This window comes from Neoarius graeffei, chromosome 3 (genome assembly GCF_027579695.1).
Source record: "Neoarius graeffei isolate fNeoGra1 chromosome 3, fNeoGra1.pri, whole genome shotgun sequence".
Lineage (NCBI taxonomy): Eukaryota > Metazoa > Chordata > Actinopteri > Siluriformes > Ariidae > Neoarius > Neoarius graeffei.
In genome coordinates, this window is record NC_083571.1 from 52,625,074 (window position 1) to 52,652,793 (window position 27,720).

The 27,720-nt window shown below is 42.2% G+C and overlaps 1 protein-coding gene across 1 annotated transcript; it reads right to left on the bottom strand.

Annotated features, from left to right (window-relative positions):
* Positions 1 to 407: 407 nt before the first annotated feature.
* Positions 408 to 27,720, bottom strand: supt16h (SPT16 homolog, facilitates chromatin remodeling subunit). The gene is made up of 24 exons (XM_060916972.1): positions 27,160 to 27,720; positions 26,266 to 26,358; positions 24,327 to 24,497; positions 21,456 to 21,608; positions 21,223 to 21,369; positions 20,568 to 20,719; positions 20,308 to 20,480; positions 20,070 to 20,160; positions 19,731 to 19,804; positions 17,410 to 17,522; positions 17,191 to 17,256; positions 14,936 to 15,031; positions 14,724 to 14,839; positions 14,406 to 14,559; positions 10,952 to 11,079; positions 10,221 to 10,483; positions 7,681 to 7,799; positions 5,562 to 5,800; positions 5,394 to 5,469; positions 3,816 to 3,985; positions 3,021 to 3,150; positions 1,635 to 1,761; positions 1,330 to 1,404; positions 408 to 1,208 (listed from the first exon to the last, which is right to left on the bottom strand). Exons 1-24 carry the CDS (start codon positions 27,223 to 27,225, stop codon positions 1,105 to 1,107), a joined length of 3,096 nt encoding a protein of 1,031 aa, XP_060772955.1. The 5' UTR covers positions 27,226 to 27,720; the 3' UTR covers positions 408 to 1,104.

Consider the following 27,720-nt stretch of genomic DNA (forward strand, 5'->3'; position numbering starts at 1 on the left):
AGTTACTGTCGTCTTCCTGTCAGCTTGAACCGGTCTGGACACTCGCCTCTGTCCTCTCTCTTCAGTGAGGCATTTCTGCCCACAGATCAGGCACATTCCCCTCCCCTGCATGGTAGAAGCTCCACAGTGTTGTGCATGAAAACCCCAGATCAAAAGTTAATGAACTGTCTAAATAGGTCACCGACGTCACATTCTCATGTAAATTGAACATTAAAGTCCTTGATCTGCACGTGCATAATTTTATGCATTGTGTTGCTGCCTCATTGCCGTTATAAAATAATAAAATGGCCAGTCAGTTTTCTCTTATAAAAACCTTCAGTAACTAAAGCAAGTACATGCAACATCAACGATTCTCCAGCAAGTACATTTACAAACCGCATTAAAAAAAAAAAAGCCACGAGCAAATGTTAAGACTCATTTTTTTTTATTAAAAAAGGGGAAAAAAGATTTCATAAACAAGACTACCAATTCAGAATGAAGAAAATGGTGGGGGGGGAGGGGGGGGGGGGGGAAATGTTCACATGTCTGAAAATTGGTCATCTGTGTCCACTTCTGTCCATTCCTCTTCCATCGCCTTACAACTTAACTCCTCAAACAAAACAAAAAAGGCCCGGGGTGAATTCAGGAATCAAAGTGAATCTATACATACTTTTCTTCAATCTGTTCCTTAAGAATGAACTATGGGGAAACGAGATGGAAGGACACAGTGACAGAAACGGAGAGAATAATCTAATAAAGCACAAGGAACAAGGAAGGGAAAAAGAAAAAAAAGGGGAAAAATACACCCCTCACTATGGGTAACAAAAAAGCTTGATGAAATTTACAAAAGAAAACCCTCTTATGAACTCGCACACTTAAAGCACGCACACACCCTGCCAAACAGGAATCTTAAAAAAAGGGAGGGTGAGAAATATGCATGGAGTCTTTCTGCTCTCTGCATCATTTCTTCAACACTCACTATCCAGCACGACTAAAGGGCAGGAACCTTTATTTACAGCGTGTCTGACAGAGACAGCAAGAGTGTGAGGGGGAAGGAAGGGTTAAAGAAACCATGATTTGGCAGTGTGAGTGGAGAGAGAGTACGTGTGTGTATAGAAATTTATTTTAATGCCGCCGTTTCTTCTTGCTGCTGGGAGGTGCAGCTGATGACCGGCCCTTCCTTTTTCTGTTTGAAGTCTCATCGTCCTCATAGTGACTTTCTCTGTCAGCTAGAGAGAAAGACAGAACAAAAATGAATAAATACATTTAAAAAAAAAAAAAAAAAAAGATGAGAGGCAGCAGCTTTAATTCCCTGCTGAAGATGTCCAAAAGGGAAAGTGAAGCACTCACCTTTTCTGGCCTCTTCCTCCAGTTCGTCCCAGTCTTTGCCACTTTCCTCTTCGCTGCCCAGTGATGCGCTGTAGTCTGGAAAAACAGAAAAACAACAAAATGTTTATCGTGATTGGCACATACAAAAGATGAAACTTGCTTTATAGAATCGATCAGAGTTTGGTGTTTATTCAGTACTGATTTTAATTCATGAAGACTTAAAAATAAAAAATCCACATCTTGTGATCTGCTGAACTTAAAAATAAAATACTAATCCAGTCGTTTTTAACGGCACTTGAAACTGAATAGGTTCTCATGACAAATACCAGAGTCTTCAGTCTCAGAAGAGTAATCTTCGTCACTGTCTTCCTCCTCTTCTTCCTCCTCATCAGCTGAAGGGTTGAATGTCTCATCCTCCATCTCGGATTGCGAGTCGTCCTCTCCGCCGCTTCCCTACAAGTGTGTGTGTTATTAACTTCATGTTAATAACAATCCGATTGTATTCAGCATCATTACGCACACTAACACCCTTTTTCTTAAATACCGTGTTTATATTTAAGATCACCTATTTAAAAGCCAACACGGGTTTGAGAATTTTGACTCCCAAGAAGAGACACAAAACTGCTGCTTTGTAAAAATGTCTGCGTCTACAGGTCAGAGAACATTCAGCAAATCCTGCACTCTGCTGGTCACACTTGGTTTTACATTTTATTCTTCTGTGTACATTAACAGCCAACTGCTCTTCTGTCGATAATTAAAGACTCCTGCTACTGCATTAATACACTGGCAGTCAATGAAAAAGTCCAGGTCAATAATTCAACATATTATGCAATACGGAGTTGGGGAAATGTTTGTTTTGAGATGTTTCTATTGAATAGCGTGCACAGAAGTCATTAATGAGTTCTCCTCAATCCAAACATTTTTCAATAGTCTTCAGGGAGTGGTCTTTAGTAAGCAGCTCAAAGTGCTGTTTTGGAGAAAAACAAAAATTTGTACACGGTTGAAAGGATGGGTTGGATAGCCTTTATTAAGGCCATGAAAAAGCCGACTTTTGTATTCCTTATGTCCAAGATGCCACGCTTAAATCCAGATGACAGATGGCGGGCCCTCGGCATGGTGCAAGCCGGCCTAAGTTTTTCAGAAGTTGGGCGTCGATTGAATGTCCAAACCCTGCCATGGCCTGCGTATTCACCTGATCTCAATCCCATTGAGCATTTATGGGATCACCTTGGTGTTCAGATCCAGAACCGTGTTCCTCGTCCCATGAACAGAGGTCAACTGATCCCGGCTCTTCAAGAGGAGTGGCAGGCCATTCCACAAGACAGGATTCGCCGTTTGATACGCAGTATGCGTCGCAGACTGACGGCTTGTATTGCTGTCGGTGGGGACAATACTCGGTACTGAAGCTGCAACTTTCCAATTACAGGGCATCCATTTTGTTCGGACTGTACATTATCAAAGCTCACAACAATTGTGATTTTTTGTTTATTCATCTCGAGTTAAATGTCAGTATATTGATCTGTAAGCTTCTAGTACATGATTTCATAGCTTATGAAGAAAATTATTTTCATAAATGTCACCTGGACATTTTCATTGACTGTCAGTGTACTAATGCTATTCAGAGTTTAAACAAAAAAAAGGATGTAGTCTTTGGGTTTTTTTTTTTTCAATGACCATGCTCATACCAACCAATACATTTCCTTCTCACTTACCTCACTCTCAGGGTCAAGGAAGGACCAGCCACCCTGTTCAAAAAAGCCCTCAGGGTCATCAACGATGGTCTTCATGATCTTGGTCCAGTTCAGTGACTGAACTCCTTCTGTGTACTTAATGTCGCATGAACTGGAAAGAAAATGGTGTTAGTTCACCGTAGAACTCGATTTAACTAAAAATAAATAATATAATTCTGGGTATTATCAGGACTTTATCCTTTATTCCAGGCAAGATTCACAGACACAAACTGTTTTGCCTTTGCTAACATGGATCAACTGCATTACTTGCCAAGACGACACACTGAATGCAGTTAAAAACTTTTTCATTTGACCTTGCAGCATGGCATGGTGCAGTCCAATCCAAATCAAGAACCATCCATCCATCCATCCATCCCCTATTCAAGTACCCGTTCCACAATAGCAACTGTAATAGTAACATTTCTTTGAATGTCACGGGTGGTGAAATCAGTTACTTTATCATATTAAGACGACTTTTATCCTCTTTGCTTGGGTTCATTCACCACCAGTACTGCAGGCCAAGGCCAGAAACATTTTAATCTTATGGTCTGCATCATTAACTTTTTGATAGCTGTTGAAAGCCTGGCAAGAAATGTAACTTACTTCAACAAGAATGTATAAGTTACAGCCTGCCTGGCAAATGTAACGTGAAATCACAGAGGTGTGCCATCATCTGGCAGCAAGTACCAACGTAAAAGAGATCACAAAAACAGTAAAAGCAAATAACAGAAAGGACAATAACGCTTTAATTAGCATCAAGTGTAAAAGTGAACCTACTTGAGCCACTCCTTAATTGGGTCAAGAGAGTTGACAGGCACTGCGTTGATCATGGTTACTTTCTTGCTGTAGTCTTTGTAGACAATGACGACATCAAAGTTCTTCAGATGAAACTGCACACGCTCAAAATGAACAAGCTCCACTTCATCCAGCGTCACTACGAAAGGAGGCTAGAGAGAGGCACACAGAAATCCTCCATTAGTGGCCTGCAGAACAGATCCAGCGGTACTGTTCATTCAGTACATTTTTACCGGCCCTTTGAGACCGTCCATCAGCTCGAGCCAACATTTCTCATCTCATCGTCCGTAGCAGCTTTATCCTGTTCTACAGGGTCAGAGGCAAGCTATGTACGAGAGGCGGGGTACACCCTGAACAAGTCGCCAGGTCATCACAGGGCTGACACATCGAGACAAACAACCATTCACACCCACATTCACACCTACGGTCAATTTAGAGTCACCAGTTAACCTAACCTGCATGTCTTTGGACTGTGGGGGAAACCGGAGCACCCGGAGGAAACCCACGCGGACACGGGGAGAACATGCAAACTCCACACAGAACTCGGAGCTCGAACCCAGACCTTCTTGCTGTGAGGCGACAGCGCTAACCACTACACCACCGTGCCACCCGTTCCCACTTCATCTAATTTTTTTTTTGACACAGATCAGAGAAGTAGCACATAACGTGATTAAGCTTCCTCAGAAAACCACCCAAAAAATAAATAAATAAATAAATAAATAAAACAAACTATGAAAGCTAACAGCTTATTTGCTTCACTTCATAACTACTGCTTGGAAATAAAGCCATTTCTCTCACTATATAAAAAAAATGCAGCATGTTTATGCAGATATAGTTTAATAAGTTTAAAAAAAAAAAAAAAAAAAAAGTTAAAAACGTACAAGACACTCCTCTACTGAACTCCATGATGGGAAATTCAGGTATTGCAGCAGCTCAAGTACAGAGTAAAATATAGATAAAATGTTGGTTAAATTATTACCCCCCCCCTCCAAATTTTTTTTTGAATAAATAAAAAATGTGAAAAGTGTGGACAGCCAGTTAAATTCATCTTTATTTGTATTATTAATCAATTTGTTTTTTTAAAATCATGTCTTAAAAGTAATAAGGGACTTAGTTGAGCGGCTCTTGACATTATGGATCACTACAGTTGTGGAACAGGGTTACTGCATTTTTTTTTATTATTCCCTGAAAGATACTATTTCCTGATATTTACTAGATCTCAAAAAATAGAAATTCCACTAATTAACTTTTGACAAGGCACAGCTATGAACTGAAAAGCACTCCAGGTGACTAAGTTGGATAAGATAATGCCCAAGTGTGCGCAAAGCTGTCATTCCACAAAATCATGAAACTGGTACTGCGACTCAAACCATACCGGTGTTCTTACACCCCTATTTATATTTTACAATAAAGAAAAACAGGCCGACTGAAAGAAACCAAGACAATTTTTGTTCACACATTTTTGTAAGCTGGTGCCCACTCTGAACTAACTGAACCACCCTGACATAAGGTGTGTCCACTCAGTAACGCCCTTATTTGTTTTGAATTTTTCACACTCACCCACTCCGTCACATTGCAGAGTGCACTAGACGTTGGCTGTAGGAGACAAGTACTTCTGTAAGGAGCACCCTGGAACCTGCACACAGATGCAAAAAACAGTTTGATACCAAGTTCCTCAACAGAAAACAACCCCCACCCCACCCCGGCTCATGGTTGTTACAGTCTCACCCCAGATCTCGGAAAGGGACTTCGAACTCAAGCTCCTCCTTTGTAAGCGTCTCAACTTTCTCAATGAAGTTCTTAAAGGCCGATTTGAGCTTGTGTCTCATTTCACGCTCCATCTGCTCAGCATACAGGTCGTCTCGGTCGTGCATGTGTTGGTGCTTGCCCAGGTCTGTAGTGATCTCTCCCACCTCTGTGTAGAATTGTACATCTGTGTGGCGTTTCTTCCCGAACATGATGGCATTCTGGACACACACAAAAAAAAAAAAAAATGCCTCACTTTCGTTTATAAATGCCTTGAGACCTCAAGAATGGCACAGGAACAGTTTTAAGCGTTAACAATAAATCTAATATAGTAATTTTTATGATTAAAGTGATTCATATAGGTAGCGGTCTGAGTGAATGACCTTGATGTCCATAACGTCACAGCAGGAAGTCTATCAGTCTCATCGCCATTTCCGCTATACTAAAACAGAGCTGGCTGCAACTCCGATCCTCCATTTTGAGCTAATTTATCGCCATGCCACGCAGATGTTTTTGGCCAGTGCAGCAACACGACATAAGGTGGATTTACGTTGCATTCATAGCCCAAGAACGCTCAAACTGCATAGATTTGGACATGTTAAGCGAGAAGTTCACAGGCACATTGGGCAGCTACGAAGTGGTCTCTTATCTGCACATTTTACTGAAGACTCATATGAAACCTCTGATATGTTGAGGAGTGTTGGCTATAAGCCCGTATTGATGGAGGGTGCAGTACCAACAATTAAAACTACAAGAAAAGGAAACTGAGTTTAGTTACACCAGTTTTCCCGGAGTGAGCCGAGAGTTGTTAGTAAAACCCGGGACGGAACATGTCACTGCCCGAGCGATCTCCCCGTGGCTGTTGCTAAAACTGGTGACGTTCCATTCCGTCCCTGGTTTTAGTAATTGCCTGAGCCGAGCAGTAATGGCAGAGTACTCAGTCATGGAGAATGAGTGGAGCAGCCATCTGATTTCTCTGCTGGATATTGCTGCCACCTCGCCCAAACGTGGAAGAAGTGAATGAACGGAGAACTGAATGAACTGAAAGTCAGATTGTTTCGAAACAAATCAGCCACAAGGTCGGCCTTCAAGAAGCGAGAACACAGATGGGTAAACTCCAACCGTCATTTGGATATAAAACACACACGTTGTTTACCTGCATTTAGATTAATACATGTAACTTGTGTGTTTAAGTTACCGGTATAAGATTATTTAATTTGCTTCAGAATGTGATTGTCTCAGTTCATCTGATTATTCAATTAGCCGTTTACGTTTTATCAGTGAAAATGCATGCATGTACATGTGTGTTGCATAAGTTATAACACCCATCCTGTTTTAATGAGAGTCAACCCACAATCAGTGAAGTCAAATCAGTCTTAGTTGAGCAAGTCGGTGACGGGATTTCTTACTTTCACCATAAATTTATTGATATCACTTTGGTCTATAGCTGTCAAAGGCCTCGGCCTTAAAACTGGTTCCTGCTGTGACGTCACGCACTCAGGGCTGGCTGGCTCAGAAGGGCAGCTCGAATGCCAACTTTGCGGTCGATTTTAACCCTCAAATATAATTTTTTTAAATTCCCATTTCATGCAGCATACAAGAGTCAAGGATGGAGATACTATCCACTCAAATTTATTTAAAAAAAAAAAAAGGTTCTGCGCATCTCCTTTAAATAGTTGTTTTTGCTTGGTATTTAGGCTAGTCTATTTCAAATGTGCAGTGAATCAATAGTTCGAGCTGAGCAATCATTCAAACATCTACCTTGAAATTTTAACTACCGTAGTCTGCTACAATAGGGTCAGAAATTATTATACATATTCTTCCTTCTTGCAAAACTGGTCAAAGAATCAGCGAGAGAATTGTGACCCCAAATCTAACCCAAACACTAAGACAGCCATTTTATCAAGAACTCTGCAGCCTTACATTACTGATCTTAACAGCCTGATGAAAACGGCATCTCTAGACAACTGAGAAGGAAAAACACAAACACTAACTGCTCCAAACTGTAGCAACATTTCCAATTTTACTGACTAGTTTCATGCTTGGGAAACCATGTGGAAATTGTCCTGCACCAACATAAAAAGCATATACAGATGTGCACCTTGAGGTGGAAATGCAATACGATGATCATCTCTCCATCACATGGCTGGAATATGGCGTGCTTTATGTTGTTGTACAGGATGTCTACTTTATCACCGCGCACTGATGTGAAACGGAAACCTGTGAACAGGCAGATATGTTAGAATGTGACCCATCACAGGTGACATTACCATCCATGTGGAAGTTCCTTTTAACAGAAGACACCTACCTGTCCTTTATCAGCGAAAGCATACGTAGCCGCTTGTCACAGCTACAATTTACAGGTAACGAGTGTCCATAGTGCTGTGCAACCAATGACTTTAAAGGAAATGGTGCAGCCAAATTATTCTATTTATATACTCAGTCAGTTAAGCTGTTTTAGCTAGTCAGTTAGTGGCCAACATCGTGTGTTTTGTGAATTATCTATATTTTCACATTTGCACTGTTAAGAACAACTTTATTCATCACATGTACACTTGTGAAATTCCTCTCTGCATTTAACCCATCTGAAGCAGTGAACACACACCAGAGCAGTGGGCAGCCATGCTACAGCACCCAGGGAGCAGTTAGGGGTTCGGTGCCTCGCTCAAGACTGCCCCATGTTAACCTCTCTGCATGTCTTTGAGCTGTGGGGAAACCGGAGCACCCGGAGGAAACCCACGTAGACACAGGGAGAATATACAAACTCTACACAGAAAGGCCCCCGTCGGCTGCTAGGCTTTCAGAAGACTGAAATTTTTGTTCACTCTTGGCATATAATACATTGCCAGATATGGCTTTTTATTCTCTAAACTGGTTTAGGTTTGCATCATTAATAGGGATTGGTATTACAACCAAGGGCTTAGCCAGAAACCCATCACCCAGTCATTGTGACGGGCAGTTGCCAGTGGGTGACGGGCAAAAATCTGACATGACGGGAATTTTTTTCGTCCTGCCCGTCACTGCTTTGTTAAAGCATTTACTCTCTGATCCATTGTATATTTTCGTTTCCATGGGAGATTTGACAACTCCGTTTCATTTTTGAGGAGTGGTTATGGAAAAGGCCGACTGCCAAAATACAGATACATCATTGGTCAATTGTATCATGTGACCAGCGCAGAGTGCGTTCGCACCAGAGAACAGCTGACACTGTTTCAAGCTATTCCAAAGATGATAGCAGGTGATGGCAAAAATCACAGGGTTTTTTTGGGGGGCTCGTTGAAAGAAACTGCTTCCGTTTCACATGAGGCTCCTGTATGACCACCACCGTGTGAATTGACATCAGCATCAGAGAGCGAAGTGGAACAAGAAGAGTCGCCCGGGGGGGAATACTGTATTATTTATTTCCCCTGACAAGAGAAGAGGCAAAGCACATTGGTCCTTGGGCAAATGGAGGGACTAGAAACTTCAGGTGAGCCCAAACAGATCACAATTCTCTTTACTTCAATTTCTTTCTTGCTAAAGTTTTCATATTTCACCATTTAGCCACTAGACAGTTCACTGCTAAGTGAAACCCCAATTACAAGTTGCAGGTGTTGAGAAACTTTATGCTGGCTAATAAATGACCATAGTGATATTTTGTATGCTTTGTTTGCATCATTTTAGCAGAAACCCCACATTATGGTACTGCCAGCATTTATTACGATGTCAAAACCTCCTTTGAAGCATGAAAGTATGTACGGTAAAATTAAGTCAGATTTTTGTTCACACTGTATAAGCTCATTTCATGTTTTTATTGATGCTATTTTGAAATGTATGCTGACGGATGTTCTTAGTAAGCTAGATTTCTATTAAAATAAAATTTTTTTATAGAATTCATTTTAACAGTGTTGTTACAGTTTTAGAAAAAAAAAAAGTTAATTAAACCTCGCCAAGCACATTCACACTGATTGTTCACGACTCCCACGTTTTCATTTCTGGCTAAGCCCTTGATTACAATCCAGTATTCAATGGCACCTGAATTATCGGATCTGCTTTCAATCTTGGAGAAATTAAGAAAATACATCTGATTATTATTGCTATACAAAACGTTACCTTGTACATTTGATCTCACAGCTCCATTTCTGATTAAGACATTCGTCTACGATGCATTTTCATTATTCCCACTTAAGAGAGCTCTCCCACTCGGAGCCTGTGCGCGAGGGGCGGGCCAGGGGCAGCTCTCACTCTCATACTGCAGCACAAACAGTAACCCTGCTCTCAGTGACGACAGCAGAGAGAACTGAAAATTCAAGTGTGGTTATACTTAGAGTTGATGTCGACGATGCGCAGCGTCAAGTCTTTTGCATGCAAGGGCGGAAACGCGAGCGATCTGACGAAACATCGAGTCAGAGTCCATCCGATACAGATATTACACAAGTACCAATAAGAGTACCAGATTGATGAGGAGTATTCTAAGAGTGGTACCACCATTAAAATCTTCATGACACCCATCCCTAGTCATTATAGGCTGGCCTGTGGTCATGTTGTTGATATACTGTACTATTCTGCAGCTTTAGTTTCATGTGTGACGGTGCAGAAATTCCTGAAAAAAGTATAAAAATTAAAAGGACAATTAAAGAGAAAAAAAAACCTCGCCCTCACCATTGGTGTGTGCCTCTAATGAGCCCTGCATCCTCTTCTGCGCAATATTAGGCCGAATGTAAAGGTCTTTGAGCTTAGGGTTACTGCGGTTCAAGTTGATGACTAGCGAGTCCTGCTTGACGATGCCTTCTTTCTCCTTTTCTTCAGCCTCACGCGTCTTGTAGCGTTTCTGCACCTCCTTGATTATACGGAAGGCATTTTGCAGGTTGGTGGAGGGCACGGACGTGTCACCAGGAGACTTCAGGTTTGAGGCACGGTACGTGCTAAGAAAAGGCAAAAACGTCAATCACCATCAAATAATAATAAAAACACTGGTCAAATATTATTTTGCCCAAGTAGAAAATTTAAGACAATGAAGGTACAGCCCTGAAAAAGCAGGTTTATAATTTCCAAAATCAGTTTCACATCGCTCGAACCAAGACACCATGAAACGAAACTGCTACGTTTACAGCCCTGGGCACATTATGAATTGTACACAACCACCATTCTCTTGAATTGAATACATTTTTGCCTTCTAAATTTCCAGAGGGGTGGGGGTGAGCCCAATAACACGACATTCCATCTTCCTCTCTCATCACCCCCCCCAGCAATCAAGCAAAAACTATAGACTCAACCTGTTCTTACATGCAAGTAGATAAATTTACAAAACACCGCATCCTGATGTCTGTTTTACATGATCTTTAACCCAACTAGCGCAAACATAAAACAAAATGTAACCAAAGAGCACTCACATCTCTTTAACAAAGGTGGCCTCAGGGTTGGGGAAGATGTTGCCCTCGTGCCTCCCTAGAGAGCTGCCAGGCACGAAGAAGTTTATTCTCAAGTAGGTGTAGTCTCCCTCGACTGACATACTGATGTTCTAAAACACACAAACAAGACAATTTGGGCACATACCATATTTTTCGGGCGATAAGGCACACCGGATTATATGCAGGGATCCCAGCAGTAATTTAAAAAAAATAGAGGAATATAAGAAACTATCAGCAGGGGTCAAAGGGGCTGCAAGCCCCCTGAAGCTGTTGAGATTTTAACATTTAAAAGATGCTATAGAGGTTTTCGACCCACGTGACCGTTGCCATGTCAACAAGTAGCCGGCGCCATTTTGACGGTCACAAATATGGCGACTACCGGTAGCGATACACTGTTGATCATGACCAAGTCTCATTGTCGAGTATTTTATCCGGCCTAGATGACGCGAGTAAGAAGCGATATCACCAGAAAATCAATGATGCTGGTGTACGTGATCCGTACACGTTACCAGGCCATCTTTTTCTGGCTTTGCAGCGCGGGTGATCTTCCTGACCTGCAGTCAGGCGTGTGGGAAATACCAGGGAAAAAACATAAAAGAAAAAGGAGCGAGATGCAGAAAACACCTTCACTATCCAGCGACGTAGGGCATTTACAGGGCGAGCAGAGGGAGAGGTATTTGCAAAAATTGAGGTTAGCAGGCTTAGAGAACGACGTTTACCTGCTTCCACCAGGATTGTTCACTGACGTACGGAAGTACACGAAGCCCTCGTCTTTACTTGACTTCGGCCCACATGATCTGTATACCTATGTCGTTAAAAACCAGGCTGGGTAACATGCCTACATCAGTGGGTCGTCCCTGGAGCCGGTGGTCGCCATCTTATTACAGCTAAGGTTTGTTCACATTTTCATTTACTTTCGGTCCTCAGGATAAACAAAATGTTATTAAATGTCATTGAAAGAACTTCTTAGTCTGTTGAGACATGGCCCGTTATAAATTTGCTGTTACCAGGCAATGACCAAGAACTGTATTATTAGGGTCGGTGTCTGTGTTGTAGCAGTGCACTAGCAGCTAGTTGTTAGCACTAGCTAATGTCAACAACAGTAGCTGGTATGTTACTGTAGCAATGTTTACGTTCAGTCATTTGGATGACTGTTAAAACCTTTCAGTCAAGTTTTTCCTTTACTGTATTTACTAGTTTACTGAGCTAGCGCGCTCGGGCAGGCTGGGAGTGAGCGCGCTAGCTCAGTAAACTAGTAAATACAGTAAAGGAAAAACTTGACTGAAAGGTTTTAACAGTCATCCAAATGACTGAACGTAAACATTGCTACAGTAACATACTAGCTACTGTTGTTGACATTAGCTAGCTTGACCTTCAAAATGGCGGACACCGGGGCGTCACGTCACCTGTGACGTCACGTCGAAAACCTCTATAGAACACATTTTTTTACATAGATTTAACATAGAAAAGCAACAGAATTTAACAATAATGTGTATCTATTTGATGCCATATTTTGTAGTCAAAGACAATGACCCTAGGTAAGAGGCCAATAAGAGCTCATCACTGATGTCCAGCTGGACCTGAACATGCTAAGTTTTGATAATTATATTGCTTTGTCAAATATTAACTTGATCTATAAATGCCTGCATGGCCAAGCCCCTCAAGTGCTCTGTGACCTTATCCAACCAATGCAGGTTGTTGGGCGGTCCACCAGGGGTGCTGTAGCAGGGAACTGTAGGATACCCCACCGTAAAACATCCTTTGGTCAATCCTCATTCCTAATTAAAGGACTACATTTATGGAATAGTTTGCCCCCTGAAATCAAGGCCATTCATAATCATGGGTGGTTCAGGAGTCAGATGAAGGAGTTCCTAAAAAGCAACCAGGTATGTAGCCATGTGTGAATATGCATGTGTGTGTGTGTTGGGTGAGTAATAATATTAGAGCTTCTTTTTTCATCAAGAACAAACTCGTTCTTGTTTTCAAACGTAGGGTGGACAAAAACTCCTAGTGGTGCTATATTGCTTTAAAGGGATAGTTCGGGATTTTTGACATGAATCTGTATGGCATCCCCATCAATAGTGTCGTGCAAACACACTGACTTACCCCTGACAGCATCCTGTGAGTCCAGTTCTTGTCCAGTTTTGGTCCAGACGAAAGTAGTCCGGCAAGTTTGTTGGGGTCACGAAAGTAAAACGTTTTTCGTCTCAAAACAGTATGTGTTCAAAAGAGTGATATATTTGCATCACAAAACCGTTGCCAAATAAAAAGTCAGACCTCGAAATCGCTTGGCACTATTTTCCTGCGCGCTGCCGGCTTCATCCAGCTGCGGCTCCAGCTTCAAGGATAAGCTGGAGCCGCATAAGTAGGAGTCCCGGCGGGTGGTTTGTGTTCGATTCGTTTATATCCCGACCTTGTTAGCTGTCAGATTTATGTTCATGGACCCGGTAAGCTGGTAAATAATATTTATTTTTTTTTTTTTTCTTTACCAAATTCTAACAGAAAACGAGAGCGCCCGAAAGGGAAAGCTGAGCAGGAGCCGCCTCAGGGCTGTAATGCAAATTGCTTTCCTCCTCAGTATACAAGTGCGCTTCCATGGCAGGGAAAAAGAAACTACCCTGACTGCTGCCTATGTAGTGCCCTATTTATACAAATAGGAGTCATTCAGGATTCAGCCATGACACGGAGCAAAAACATGGCTGAATCCTGAATGACTCCTATTTGTATAAATAGGGCACTACATAGGCAGCAGTCAGGGTAGTTTCTTTTTCCCTGACATGGAAGCGCACTTGTATACTGAGGAGGAAAGCAATTTGCATTACAGCCCTGAGGCGGCTCCTGCTCAGCTTTCCCTTTCGGGCGCTCTCGTTTTCTGTTAGAATTTGGTAAAGAAAAAAAATAATAATAAATATTATTTACCAGCTTACCGGGTCCATGAACATAAATCTGACAGCTAACAAGGTCGGGATATAAACGAATCGAACACAAACCACCCGCCGGGACTCCTACTTATGCGGCTCCAGCTTATCCTTGAAGCTGGAGCCGCAGCTGGATGAAGCCGGCAGCGCGCAGGAAAATAGTGCCAAGCGATTTCGAGGTCTGACTTTTTATTTGGCAACGGTTTTGTGATGCAAATATATCACTCTTTTGAACACATACTGTTTTGAGACGAAAAACATTTTACTTTCGTGACCCCAACAAACTTGCCGAACTACTTTCGTCTGGACCAAAACTGGACTCACAGGATGCTGTCAGGGGGTAAGTCAGTGTATTTGCACGACACTATTGATGGGGATGCCATACAGATTCATGTAAAAAATCCCGAACTATCCCTTTAAGAGAATGGGACTTGCGATATAGCCCAGTCTGTGCAGATCATCATGAGATTGCACAATACTACTGCTGCTCCTCAGAACAAACGTGCTGTACAGGATACCTTAATGGTGGCGATGTGGAAGGGTGTTGCTATGCCAAACACCGGCATGATGACGGTCTCGTACTTCTTGTCGATATAAAGCTTCATGTCCCGAATATCCTTCTCGCGAGGCATCTGGGAAACGTTCTTGTAAGACACGTTCGACTTTCTGGCCCTAAGAATATTGAAAAGCGAGGGTGTTAAACACTGCTATGGAACCCATGAAGACAATCTATATTCAGTGTTAGTAAGCTGGGTAAGTGAACAGAGATTCAATTCAAAAGCACTTTCGGCTTTGCTGTTCATATTGTTGAGCAAAGTAAACGTGCGTTCTCTTACTTTTGAACCTGCTGTTCGCCCTTCTGTTCTGTTAGACGCCTCTTGGCCTCTTCGTTCATCTGATTAGCCAATTCCCTTTGATGGGCTCGCCGCTTCTCTTCTGCCGTCATCTCATTCTAACCAATTTAAATAAAGTGTTAGTTCTTTTATCGACTTGAGTATTATACACAGCTTCGTGAATAAGAAACAGCAAAACACAAAAAGGCGCTCACCCTGGTCCTGTCAGCCAACAGGGCAGCACGTGCTCCTTTACCCAGTAGTTCCTCAGCATTATTTTCTTCTTCCTCTTCATCTTCCTCATCATCATTCTACATGAAGAGAGAGAATATGGATGGTATATAATACCAGGGTGTCTACAGGTTTGTTTAAGTTAAATTTAAGACTTTTTCATACCATGTTCCAAAAAAAAATTAAGACCAAATCTAAAGTCATGCAAAAACATACTCTTGAAAAAAAAAAAAACTATATAATTTAATGTAACTTACTGTTCTTGTAAACATTCACCAGAAAACACTATTCTAGTAGCCTAGTAAACTAGACCCACCCGCCTAGCGGCCAAAAATATTTTTGCCTACGAGTGGGTCTAGCCTCGCACCATATCAACAAAACACCCCAGGCATCAAATCGTGCCCGCCAATCACAACCCAAGGTTTTTGTTTGGATTCTTTGGGCAGGCTTTTGCAGGAGTGACAAGGCTGCGCGATGCTGGAGAAAGCGCAGCAGGAAAGATGGCTTCGGGCTAGTGAACAGCGCGCGTTTGACTCCGCTTTGGAATCAGTTTTAGAAGAATTAGACTTGGAGTTTTCGTTGAAACATGAGCAGGAAGAGGCTCTCCGCTCATTCCTTTTCAAGAAGGACGTTTTCGCTGTTTTGCCGACCGGCTATGGCAAAAGTGTGATCTACCAGCTGGCTCCGCTCGTAGCCAAAAGGATGGGCTAGTTTGTGCAGTACGAAGAATTAATAAACAGCTTTGAAACATTACTTTTTGATTGTTTCTTATTTTCCCGTTATTTTAAATTTAAGGGAAATTATTTCACCAAACACCACTAAATAAAAACTCTCAAAAACAGTTTAAGCAAACCCTTGAAAAACACTTGAGAAAAAAAAAAGTGTATGTTAAGTATGTGGTACAGACTCCAAACTTGGTCATTATCTCCAAACTTCTTAATATCTAGAACCTGTTAATACGCATTTTGAAAATTTATTTATTTATTTCAAGGCCTCCCCCACTGCTTTCTGTCGCTCTGACTACGTCACAGTTGCGCTGATTGGTCAGAGCGTTGGCCTATACGCACAGAGACAGTTTGAAAGACAGCGGGTTGTTCCTCCCACACCCTTCGGAAATGTCTACGAGCGAGGCCAGACTAAATATTCACATTTAGTCTGGCTTGCCAGGCTACTATTCTAGTAGAAGTACTTCATTTCTTTTCTTTGACAGGCATTCACACACTCAGAACACAATATAATGATAAACTTGTAACTATGTGACAATCAGAATGCAGTCACAACGTTTGAATCCAATGTAACAATGTGAAAATGTGAATGAAGTCTCACACACAATCCAATGCAACAGGTTTTTTTAACTATTATTTTCTCTGCTTGGGGAGTCACATTGTAAGCAGAATTGTTCAATTCCATTTTTGGTCAAACAACAATGCAGAAAACAACAGTTAAACAATGTGAATGCATATACACCTGAAACTTCGGCTCACTCACTTGAAAGGTATGCTCACTTGCACTTCTTAAAACACTTGGAACGATACCCACACACAAACAATACTATTCTCTCACATGCACACAATAGAACATATTCTCTCTCTCTCTCACACACACAATTCTCTTACATCTCGCAGATCTGTCCTCTTCTCCACGACCGTTAGTGGTGGCAGCGCTGAAGTCGGATATTTGAGGCTGATGCTCGCGGCCTTTAGCAAAAGCAACGTGCTTGGCGCTCTTCATATGAGTCCACCGCTCTTATCCCCATTGTGCCCAACTTAAAAGTCTTACAGCATGCTACACAGTATGCCTCGCTGGCATCTTGGGGTACAGCTTTCAGCCACCACGAGTATTTTGCATCTTGCAGCCAGTTATCATTAAATTTACATGTACCCATTGTGGCTCGGACTACCCTCCATCAACAGATCAGGCACTGAGTGGTTGTCAAGCACGCGTGTGTCTAGCAACCGGTGGATTCGGAGCCTGCGCGGTATAATTGCGAGCATCAAAAACGATTAAACTTTTTCCCCATCCAAAGTGTACCACATTAACGATATGACAGTAAAATCTCCATAAATTTAAGATTGAAAATTTAAGACCACGGGGTTTGAAATTTAAGACAACTTAAGACTTTATGGCCTTATTTTAGGAAAATTAAATTTAAGACTTTTTAAGGACCCGCGGCCACCCTGAATACACACACAACTTCAAGTTGCCTCCGTACACGGAACATTTTTATAAAATAACGTACCTTGAGGAAAATTCCAACATTCTTGATCTTCTTTTTGACAGGCGTTAGAATGATGGCTGGATCCTCCTACAAGATATCAGAAAGATGCCATTTGCACCCAACCATGTGATACATTTTGTATTTACAAACGCATGTTCAGTTAGCTAGACTTCATTTCCCATTCAATTACATGAAAGATGGCAGCCATAAACTTGATCTGGAGAGGTCAATGCAGCTTACCTCGTTGATCAAAACCGTGTCTCCAATGAACAGGGCATACTTCTTCTGTTCCTCCTTCTTTCCCTCGCTGTTCATCATGTCCGCAAATCCCAGACTCACGCTCAACACCATGCCTACACACATACAAGTCACAATAAAAGCTTACTGCTGAATCACTTTACTTCACGACAACCATCATTTTGTTGAAGCGGACACACCAACGAACCTGCTTCTGATTCACGGACCTACTGTACAGCATGGAAGCGAGCAGTGATTTGATCACAACTGATGACAGTTTCAGCTAAGAGGCAGTAAGCCAATTTAAAAAGGGGGGGGGGGGGGGGGGGGGAATCACAGGAAATAAGCCAGTTGACAGCCATTACTGATATTGGCAACATCTAACCGTGTGTGGACGGTTACAGGTCACATTGAATCAATTGTGATTATCAAGCTACTTGGAACACCCTGAATGATGAACAAGAGTACTCCAAGAGCGCAATATACCCCGCTGGCAACTATGCCATAACTCTGGTAAAATGCGACCGAATTGAACAAAATTGCAATATGCATACTACCGACATATACCAAAGAATCCTGTCAAGTTTCGTGAAATTGCTCCAAAAATTGAGAGAGTTGATGATTTCTGAAGGCAAGTACCCTTCCCGGGACAAGCAGACATCGCCATGACATAATCCCCTTTCGAGCCTTTCAGCCAGCAGGGGATAATAAATTGTGAGGGAAGTTGATTTCAGAAAGCTGGCACACCCTGATGAAATTACCAAAGTTTGTTAATAAATCAAGGGCATAACTCTGGCAAAATTTGCCCAACTTAAACGAAATTTCAATATGCGTATAACGGTCATATAACAAAGCCTTCGGCCAAGTTTAGTGAAATTCCTCCAAAAATTGTGAGAGGAGTTGATTTCAGAAGAACATAAACACTCGTGAAATTGTCAAAGTTAGTCAATCAAGGGTCAAAACTCTGGTAAAATTTTCAGAAACTAAATTAAATCGCAACTACAGTCATATAACAAGGCCTTTTGCCAAGCTTTGAGAAATTCGTCCAAAAATCGTGAAAGGAGTTGATGTCAGAAGGCGAGCACACCTTCATGAATTTGACAAAGTACAAGGTTGTTAAATCAAGGGCCACAACTCTGGTAAAACGTGACCAAATTGAACAAAATAATACACGTGTACTACCGACATATAACAAGGCCTTTTGCCAAGTTTCATGAAATTCCTCCAAAAATTGAGAGAGGAGTTGATTTCAGAAGGAAAACACTCGTGAAAATTGTCAAAGTATGAGTTTGTTAATCAAGGGCTGCAACTCTGGTAAAATGCGACCCAATTTAATGAAATTACAATATGCGTAATACCCGACATATAACAAAGAATCCTGCTGAGTTTCATGAAACTCCTCCAAAAATTGAAAGGAGTTGATTTCAGAAGGCAAGCACCCTTCCCAGGACAGACAGAAATTGCCACGACACATGCCCCCTTTCCACCAAAGCAGTTTCAGGGCCGGTTCGGGGCCAGTGCTTAGTTTGGAACCGGGTTTTCTGTTTCCACTGACAAAGAACTGGCTCTGGGGCCAGAAAAACCGGTTCCAGGCTAGCACCAACTCTCTGCTGGGCCAGAGGAAAGAACCGCTTACATCAGCGGGGGGGCGGAGTTGTTAAGACCAACGTTAGCTCATAACAAAGGCTAACATAACCATCTCACATTCAGTGTAAGAGTCAAAACGTTATTAGGTTATTACCCGTCTCCTAGAACGTAATTGCCGTCCACTCAAAACCTGTCGATCAACACAAGCATATTGGATCTGCCGTTTTCTGATCCCAATGAAGCACCGTAAAGCCAGAAGCAGCAGCTGTACAAACGCGAAGTCATCCATTATTGTTGCTACTTCTTCTTCTCCGTGTTGTTGTTGCTTCAATGTTCGCGCCAAGGTTTATGCAAACGCAGCGACGTAACTGACGTATACAGCGACGTAATGACGTGGCTCCCCTTAGCACCCCGAGCTATGGAAAAGCAAACTGGTTCTCAGCTGGCTCGCAAGTTGAACGAGTTGTGAAACAGCACCAGCACTGGCCCCGAACCAGCCCTGGAACCGATTTGGTGGAAAAGGGGTAATGATCCCCCTACGGACCTTTCAGCCAGCAGGGGATAATAAGGGCCATAGCTGTGCAATCTTAGATCGCTTCTTTTAAAGGTTTAGCCTCAATCATGAGATTTCTGGATCCAATACCAAAACACTGCTTAAGAAAAGGTACGTTTATATAAACCCCATTCTTGAAAACAATTCTAGCATTCTTCCTCAAGCCTTTGGTGTGCATTCTTACCTTTCTTCAATTTGTATTGATTTTTAGCATTCAGGACCAGGGAGGCTTCCCTAAACTCGATCCCCATGGCGAACCTGAAACACACAGTACAATGACGTGTGTAATACAAACCAGATATAAATCACAATCTAAGCTGTGTTGTAAACGGTATTAAAAATAAATGTAAAAAAATAATTAAAAGCCCCAGAATGAGAGCCAGAGAAAATGGTTTAAAAATATGCACCTGTAATAGCCTAGCAACATCGGAGTCAGGAGATTTACATCATAACAGCGCACCTACTGAAAACAGCAATGTGCTTTTGGAGACTGTGGTTCTGTATCTACTTGCGGTAAACTCACCCCAAGTTCTTTGTGAGCTTGCTAACAAGGTCCGATTTCTCCTTTTTGACGTAGTCCATGACAGCATTGTAGGCATCGCAGATCTTAACCCCTAGGTTTAAACATAAAGGCGGATTAATCCTACTGATTTTTACAAGTGGGAAAGGGAAAATATGTTCACTCGTTTCAAAGACGAGGCCCAAAAACATTTGAAAAAAAATAAATCCACACAGAACACACTTTCCTCACACCGCCTCACCATGCTTGAGCTCCTTGAGTAACTCCTCCTCCACCTGTAGGAGGAAGTTGTAATTGTCCTGCATTTCCTGTGGTGGGTCTACCATGAGTGTACGCACCAAGTTGGAGCAGTAGGACTTGTAGCGGATGCCCATCGCACACGTTATTGCGCCAAAATGCATGTGATTCTTGTCACTAAGAGAAAAAGGAAGCAAGTGTGTTCATAACTAATACATTTCTATACATTTAAAAAAAAAAAACGTCTTGGTATCACGTTCTCACCTGACCACGCTGAATTTGAGGCTGTAGTTACCACCGCTCTGGATGATAGGAGGGTAGCACATCTCTACAGTTGAAGGATCGACGCCACCCAAGAATTTCCTGTCCTCGATCGCCTTCTCGACCGACTCCGCCAGCCGACTGTGCTTCACTTTCTGTTAACACATGAACAAGCTGTGTAGTCGTGCACGTCCAGTGCAAAACTAAATGAGGAGCTCATAACAAAACCGCTGCTGATGGAGGAGCTTCTTGATGAAATGGGAGAAGTAACAAAAGGGAAGGGGGAGAAAGATGGATTTGATATGCATGTGACCTAATCTACAGTTAGCTAGTTAGTATGGCCTGGAAGTGTATGAATAGTCTCTGCAGAACCACAAGCTCTCACCCTAAAGTCACAGGAACAAATCAAAACTTTTAACAAACTTTTCTAGAAAGCAGTTTCATTTTTGTTTAATTTCAAATAATGCAAAAATATACAGAAGTCAAAGACTAGATCCCATTAAGTTGTCAGCACCCCATAATTTTTTTTTTTTTTAAGTGACATCAAGACAGGGGTATGACCAAAGTAAACGTGCTCTTTAAAAACTCAGAAAGCACCTCTTATTTTTGAAGAGTTAAAAAAAAAAAAAAGCCCCAACCCCAGAACCCTTGTGGTCACCTCATCTGCGTCGACAATTTCCATGACTCTTTCCTTGAAAAACTTTGTGAAGACATCACTGGTGATTGAGGCTGCTTTCTTCATCAATGCCAGCTCTCCATCCTCCTTTACTGCCATTGTATAAGCCACTACCGCACTGATGTCCACCTAAGAGAGAGAGACACACACAATTCCAGTTCTCTCTATAGCCACGGTCATTCTTCACTTCTGGGTCTTGATGTAATCGTTCTCACCTTCTCCAGACCCTCAGCAGTGAGCATGTCGTTCCAGCTCTTCATGTACTCTCCAGGAAACTTGTCCTTGATAAATACACCCACTGTTTTCCCTGCTTTACTGCCACGGATTGCTTCGATCATCTTCTCAAAGTTAGCCTTGTTACTTTCATTCTGAGTCAACAACAAAGTGGATGAAATCTTGAACACAGATGAAATGAAATACTACAACATTTTACAGGCACACCATCACCACAGAGTAAGAACGTGATAACTGGTTGGGCAAAAACCGCAGACGTACACAAACAGCTACGAATCCAATTAGCATCACATTCTCCCCCGTGTCTGCCTGGGTTTCCTTCCTTGCTCAAGAGCGGCAACTTGGCAGTGCTGGAACTCATCCTTCTGATCAGCAAACCAGACCCACCACTCATCCAAGATGTAATAATAATCTTTAAAGATGGAGCCAATTTAGCACTGCTAATCTTACCATCTGATAAGAAATATCCAATATATAAAATTAAAAAAAAAAAGAATTTAAATATTATATAACACAAATTATGTACATATATCAAACCAAACAAAATTATAATTGCCTCAAAAATTTGTCGACATATAGAGGATATTACGCAGCTGCATGAAGATAGAAAGTTTGAGTGGTGAATGGATACATCACAGGTGAATGAATGAAATATTTTTTCAACACAAGAAGATAAACTTCATATCTTCACGCCACCATGCAATTTTCTTTATATTATACACAAAAAAAGCAAGTTAAAATCAAAAGAATTTTCATTTTGAACCAGTACACTATTTTGACAATGTGCATCTAGTCAGTGGGAAAACACTGGGAGTGACATAATCAGAGTGAAATATCAGGAACTGTTATACATACAAGCCACTTTTTCCATGGAATAAAAGCATTTATTTTTTTTCGCGGTCCGGTTTCCATCAAATCCTGCGCTCTGATTGGCTGGCAACTGGGTCCGTACCCTATGATACGGACCCCGGTCACGGACCTCTGGCCACTCGTTCGTTCACAACAACAAACATCATAGCAATGTGTGTCAACATTCATTTTCACATTTCTCAGGAGAATAGCATTAATTTTACAGCATGGATAGCGATAACGACAGTGTTCACAGTGAAAGCGAGTTTTACTACCCTGAGGAAGAAGAAATAAAAGAAACATTTCAGGAGAAAGCTAAAAACCTCTAACTGCTGCCAATGCTGAGCAAAATCATGACTGAATCCTGAATGACTCAATTTTGTATAAATAGGGGACTACATAGGCGGCAAAATGTAGTTTTTTTTCCTGCCATGGAAGTGCACTTGTATACCGAGGAGGAAGCAATTTGCATTACAGCTGTCAATGAGCATTCAAAACGGTGGCGCGGCTTTCCCTTTCGGGCGCTCTCGTTTTCTGTTAGAATTTGGTAAAGAAAAAATAAATATATTATTTACCAGCTTAAGGTCTGTCCATATGGTGAAATACCGTGACCTCGGTCTTGAACGCTGATCTCAGCCCAGAGGGCCTCAGTCAGAACTTTCACGATACAGACCTCCCAGCTGGTAAATAACATGTATTCTATTCCCTTCTAGTGGGTTTATTGACGGTATGCAACACTGTTATATCACTTACCCTTCATGTATTACGCCACTCTCCCCAACGGAGAATGAGCGTGCAATATTATAATACTGCATGTTAAGACAACACAATCACACAACGGAGCTCATGCAAAGATACAATGACAAAACTTTTCTGCCGCAAACGAGCACAATCATTTCTTTGTCGGCCGGGAGAGAGAGAAGACGGGGTTAACCCAGCACTAAATAAACAAACTGAAAATTGAAACTAAAGATGCGCTGAACACCCCGAAAGGCTACCAAAACTTAGTTATATAATCTTCACGCGTGTTTACAAGAGAAAAATATACCAATGGACATTGACTTCCGCGCTGAGTGACTGACAGTCTGTACACAAACATGACCACGAAGTTTGCTTCATTAAAAGCAGAAGACTGAGAAAATTTTGGCTGCCACGTCGCTCAGTTGTATGCAACTGTTGTTGATTTTTAAAAGTAAATTACACAAGGAAATGAATACTTAAGTCTGAGTGAAAAATGCTGTGACGAGTGTGCATGGAAGAAGAGTCTGGAGACAGAAATCTTAGTTTCTCGGTCATTAGCCTGTGCTACCGATGAACGTTACAGCAGCTGAAGGTGACCTCACTGCTGCGCAAACAGCGCCAATTTGCAAGTAAGCTCGCGTTGGCCTTCGAGAATGCCGATATGAAGAGTGTAATAATAATTATTAGCTTTTTTTGTGGTACAGCAGATATATTCCATTCAGCAAGCATGATACCGAACTCGTCTTTGACTCATGCTAGCTGAATGGAAGATAACCGATATACCACTCAAAGCCAGCCAATATTATTTAAACGTGTCACTCAGATCCGCAATGTATTTTGTAAGAAAAACGCGAGCTTTTCAACACAAGAAGATAAACTTCAAACCTTCAAGCCAACATGCGATTTTCTTTTTATTATATCGACACAAACAAGAAGTACCCAAATTTATCGAAACAATTCATTGATTTCCTCACGAGTGACAGATGTGTGTCACGGTTGTGAAATCTCCATGTCCAGGCGGGAGCGCAAATGAAGAAATGCGCCACTCGTATTTCCCAGTAAAACACTCATGTCTGTAATATAACTGATTATGGCTATATTTATATACACAATCTTTATGAATAATAATAATGATTACTTTGACAAATTTTATATCAGTTCAAAATAACATTGCCATAACATCCCCAAGGCTATGGCATAACAGATGGATGCAATCTCTGACAGCAAAACAAAACGAGCAAGGAGATTTGTAGCATTTCTACCTTTTCTCGAACCAAGAGCGTGATGGGTGGGATCCCGTTGGCGTTCTCATTTCCCTTTGTGACAGCCACCTGCTTAAGGAAGTCCAGCTTCTTCTTGCTGGCCAAGAAAATGATTTTGGTCTCGCAGAACACCATGATAGTGTCTGTCAGCTCGTAGCCAAACAGCCATGTCTGTATGAGAGCAAACCTTTTTTTAAAAAAAAAAAACCTAATTTCAAAACAACTGCTTCAAAACAACCTCTACAGTGTAAAATTCAAACAGTAATATTATGACTAAGTGTTGGACCGTCTCTCCCTGAACACTTTTCCTACACGGGTGTCAGCTGAAAGATTCTAGCTCATGGCTTTCTGCTTTCTCGTGATCCATATGCCTGTAAAGACCGAGCATCAGCACTATATTCATCAGTAGCAGTATTATAAGTTTGACACCAACTCTTCTGCTATGTCGTGTATGAAGAATGAACAGTTATAAGACTGGTGCATCTCTGTGGTGTAGTGGTTAAGCTAGTATCTCACTGGGCTGCGACAGCTTGCGAACGTCATTCGCGAGAGAGTTTCAAAAGTGTCTTGAAACATTCGCGGGGCTTCTCAATTTCCTCGCGTGAGTCGCAAAGTGTCGCTCCTTCGCCGCTGAAGTTTTGAACATGTTCAAAAAATTTGTGCGACAAAATGTCTCTCAAAATAGCCGCAAATGCGTCGCGAACCCTTCTCAAGTCAGTTTCCATGAGGCTTCCTCTACTTCCCTGCCTGCCAAGGGAAAGCCAGTACCTCACTGAGCTGCGACAGCCTGCGACTAGTTGGAGACAACAATTGCGATAAAATATGCGAATATCAATTCAGTGTGATTCCAAGTGAAAATTGCCATTAATTTGCATATTTATCACAACTGTTGTCTCCCCAACTAGTCGCAGCCCAGTGAGGTACTGGCTTTAGCCCTGTCGCCTCACAGCAAGAAGGTTCTGGGTTCGAGCCCGGCGGCTGGTGAGGGCCTTTCTGTGTGGAGTTTGCATGTTCTCCCTGTGTCTGCGCGAGTTTCCTCCAGGTGCTCCGGTTTCCCCGACAGTCCAAAGACATGCAGTTAGGTTAACGTGGGGCGGCCTTGGGCTGAAGTGCCCTTGAGCAAGTAGTATGGTTGCCCACTGCTCTGGGTGTGCGTTCACTGCTTCAGATGGGTTAAATGCAGAGGATGAAATCTCACTGTGCTCGACATTAATAATTTAAATTTCATAATTAAAGACGGGCGGCACGGTGGTGTAGTGGTTAGCGCTGTCGCCTCACAGCAAGAAGGTCCGGGTTCGAGCCCCGTGGCCGGCGAGGGCCTTTCTGTGCGGAGTTTGCATGTTCTCCCCGTGTCCGCGTGGGTTTCCTCCGGGTGCTCCGGTTTCCCCCACAGTCCAAAGACATGCAGGTTAGGTTAACTGGTGACTCTAAATTGAGCGTAGGTGTGAATGTGAGTGTGAATGGTTGTCTGTGTCTATGTGTCAGCCCTGTGATGACCTGGCGACTTGTCCAGGGTGTACCCCGCCTTTCGCCCGTAGTCAGCTGGGATAGGCTCCAGCTTGCCTGAGATGAGATGAGATAATTAAAGACATTATGAAAGCGTGGCCGAGTGGTCTAAGGCACTGGATTTAGGCTCGAGTCATTTCGATGGTGTGCGTTCGAATCCCACCACTGCCAAACCCTTGGGTGGCACGGCGGTGTAGTGGTTAGCACGCAGCAAGAAGGTTCTGGGTTCGAACCCAGCAGCCAGCGAGGGCCTTTTTGTGCGGAGTCTGCGTGGGTTTCCTCCACAGTCCAAAGACATGCGGTTAGGTTAATATGGGACGGCCTTGGGCTGAGGTGCCCCCTGTGTGCGTTCACTGCTTCAGATGGGTTCAATGCAGAGAGGAAATTTCACAAGTGCGTGATAAATAAAGTTCTTTCTTTCAGTGAAGTTTACCTCGAGGGCAGTAGACTTGGCATACACGATCTCCTCATCCACTCCAACAGACACCACGATGGCATCCACCTTCCCAAACTCATCTTCACCTTTCTGTAAAATGCACAGACAGACAGACAGACCGGAAAGGGAGAGAAATGATGAGAATTACATCATGTGCAGCGGCGGAATGGCTTCAAGGGCGAGAAACTGCACACTGATCTATATATACATACACACACACACCTTCAGCTAATATAATAATGCGTTAACAATTCACCAGTAACTGATGGAAAGGTTTCCTTTTCCTGTTCACCTTTCGAATAGAAAGCTGCAAAACTTCACCCGTGAACAAGCGAACCAGTCGGTTAGCTTGCTAAGCTAGTCAAGTGAAAATGCTAGCTACAGGACTGAAGCGTGGCTGCAAGTGCTAGCTATGCTAACTAACTAGAATGGCAACATTTACGGATAATTCGCAAACTAACTACGGGTAAACCAACAAAAGAAAAAACAAATACTTCTTTCCAGCCCTCGGCTGCACTTTTATATGGTTTAGTGGATAAAAAAAAAAAGAAATACACGCACACACAGAGAGCGCGAGCTACCATAGCAACATAGCATAGCAACATAGCCTGGTGGTAATTGCTATGCTATGCTAATAGATATAACGCTAGCATCTAGCAAGAAAACCCGACGCGTCTTCCAGTACAAAACTAACCCTGGAGACAAAAAGAAAGACCTGCTTTACAAGCAAAATTGATGTATAAAATAACTCCAAACAGGTTATAATTTAACGCTTTAATAAAGCTACATCACCACTGAAGGCTAAATACACTACAGGCCTCTCTCACACACACACCATGTCAAAACGCAGCTACACGGATTTTCACTCCGTCCATATTGGATGCATTTTACCTTCCAGTTGCCGTACAGTCGTTTAATCCGGCGATAGTAGGCCTCCTTGTCCAAGTTCACCGTCATTTCTGCTTTTCAGCTTGACCACAAACTCCAGCTCCCGGCTCCGGTACAGGCCGGAATGTCACAAATATCCGCTTTCTGGTCTGTTTTTTTTTTTCCCTCCTCACACGCCTTGCAACAAACAAACCCGCCTGAGTGTTGTCTTTTCTCTTTTAGTTCTGTACTTTTTTTTAATTTATCTACACAACGTGATGCTCCACGGATTCGTGTTTAAAACCAACACTTTTTATAATTTAAAAAAATCTAATTAAATCGTTTTGTTTCGTCCACACAAGCTAACAGAGTCAGTAAGCTAGGTCAGCTAGCTCCATGGCTAATTCAGCTGCATAAATACCGCCAAATGCGCATGTATGATGTTTCCCCGCACAACCACGCGCATAATTACGGCTGTTTCCTCCCCCTCCTCCTCCTTCACCTCTCTAGAACTCCACCACTTCACAATTTACTTCAAATATAATATAATATAATATAAAATATCCTAAAACACGTCCCTTTCCC

Bases quoted from the DNA above. Each gene is read 5' to 3' on its own strand.
- supt16h (XM_060916972.1), bottom strand. From the start codon at position 27,225: ATGACGGTGAACTTGGACAAGGAGGCCTACTATCGCCGGATTAAACGA. The intron at 19,805-20,069 runs GTGAGTTTACCG...TGTGTGTTTCAG, and splicing joins AAGCTCACAAAGAACTTGGG to GTTCGCCATGGGGATCGAGT. The intron at 11,080-14,405 runs GTATCCTGTACA...TGTGTGTTTTAG, and splicing joins TCCACATCGCCACCATTAAG to AACATCAGTATGTCAGTCGA.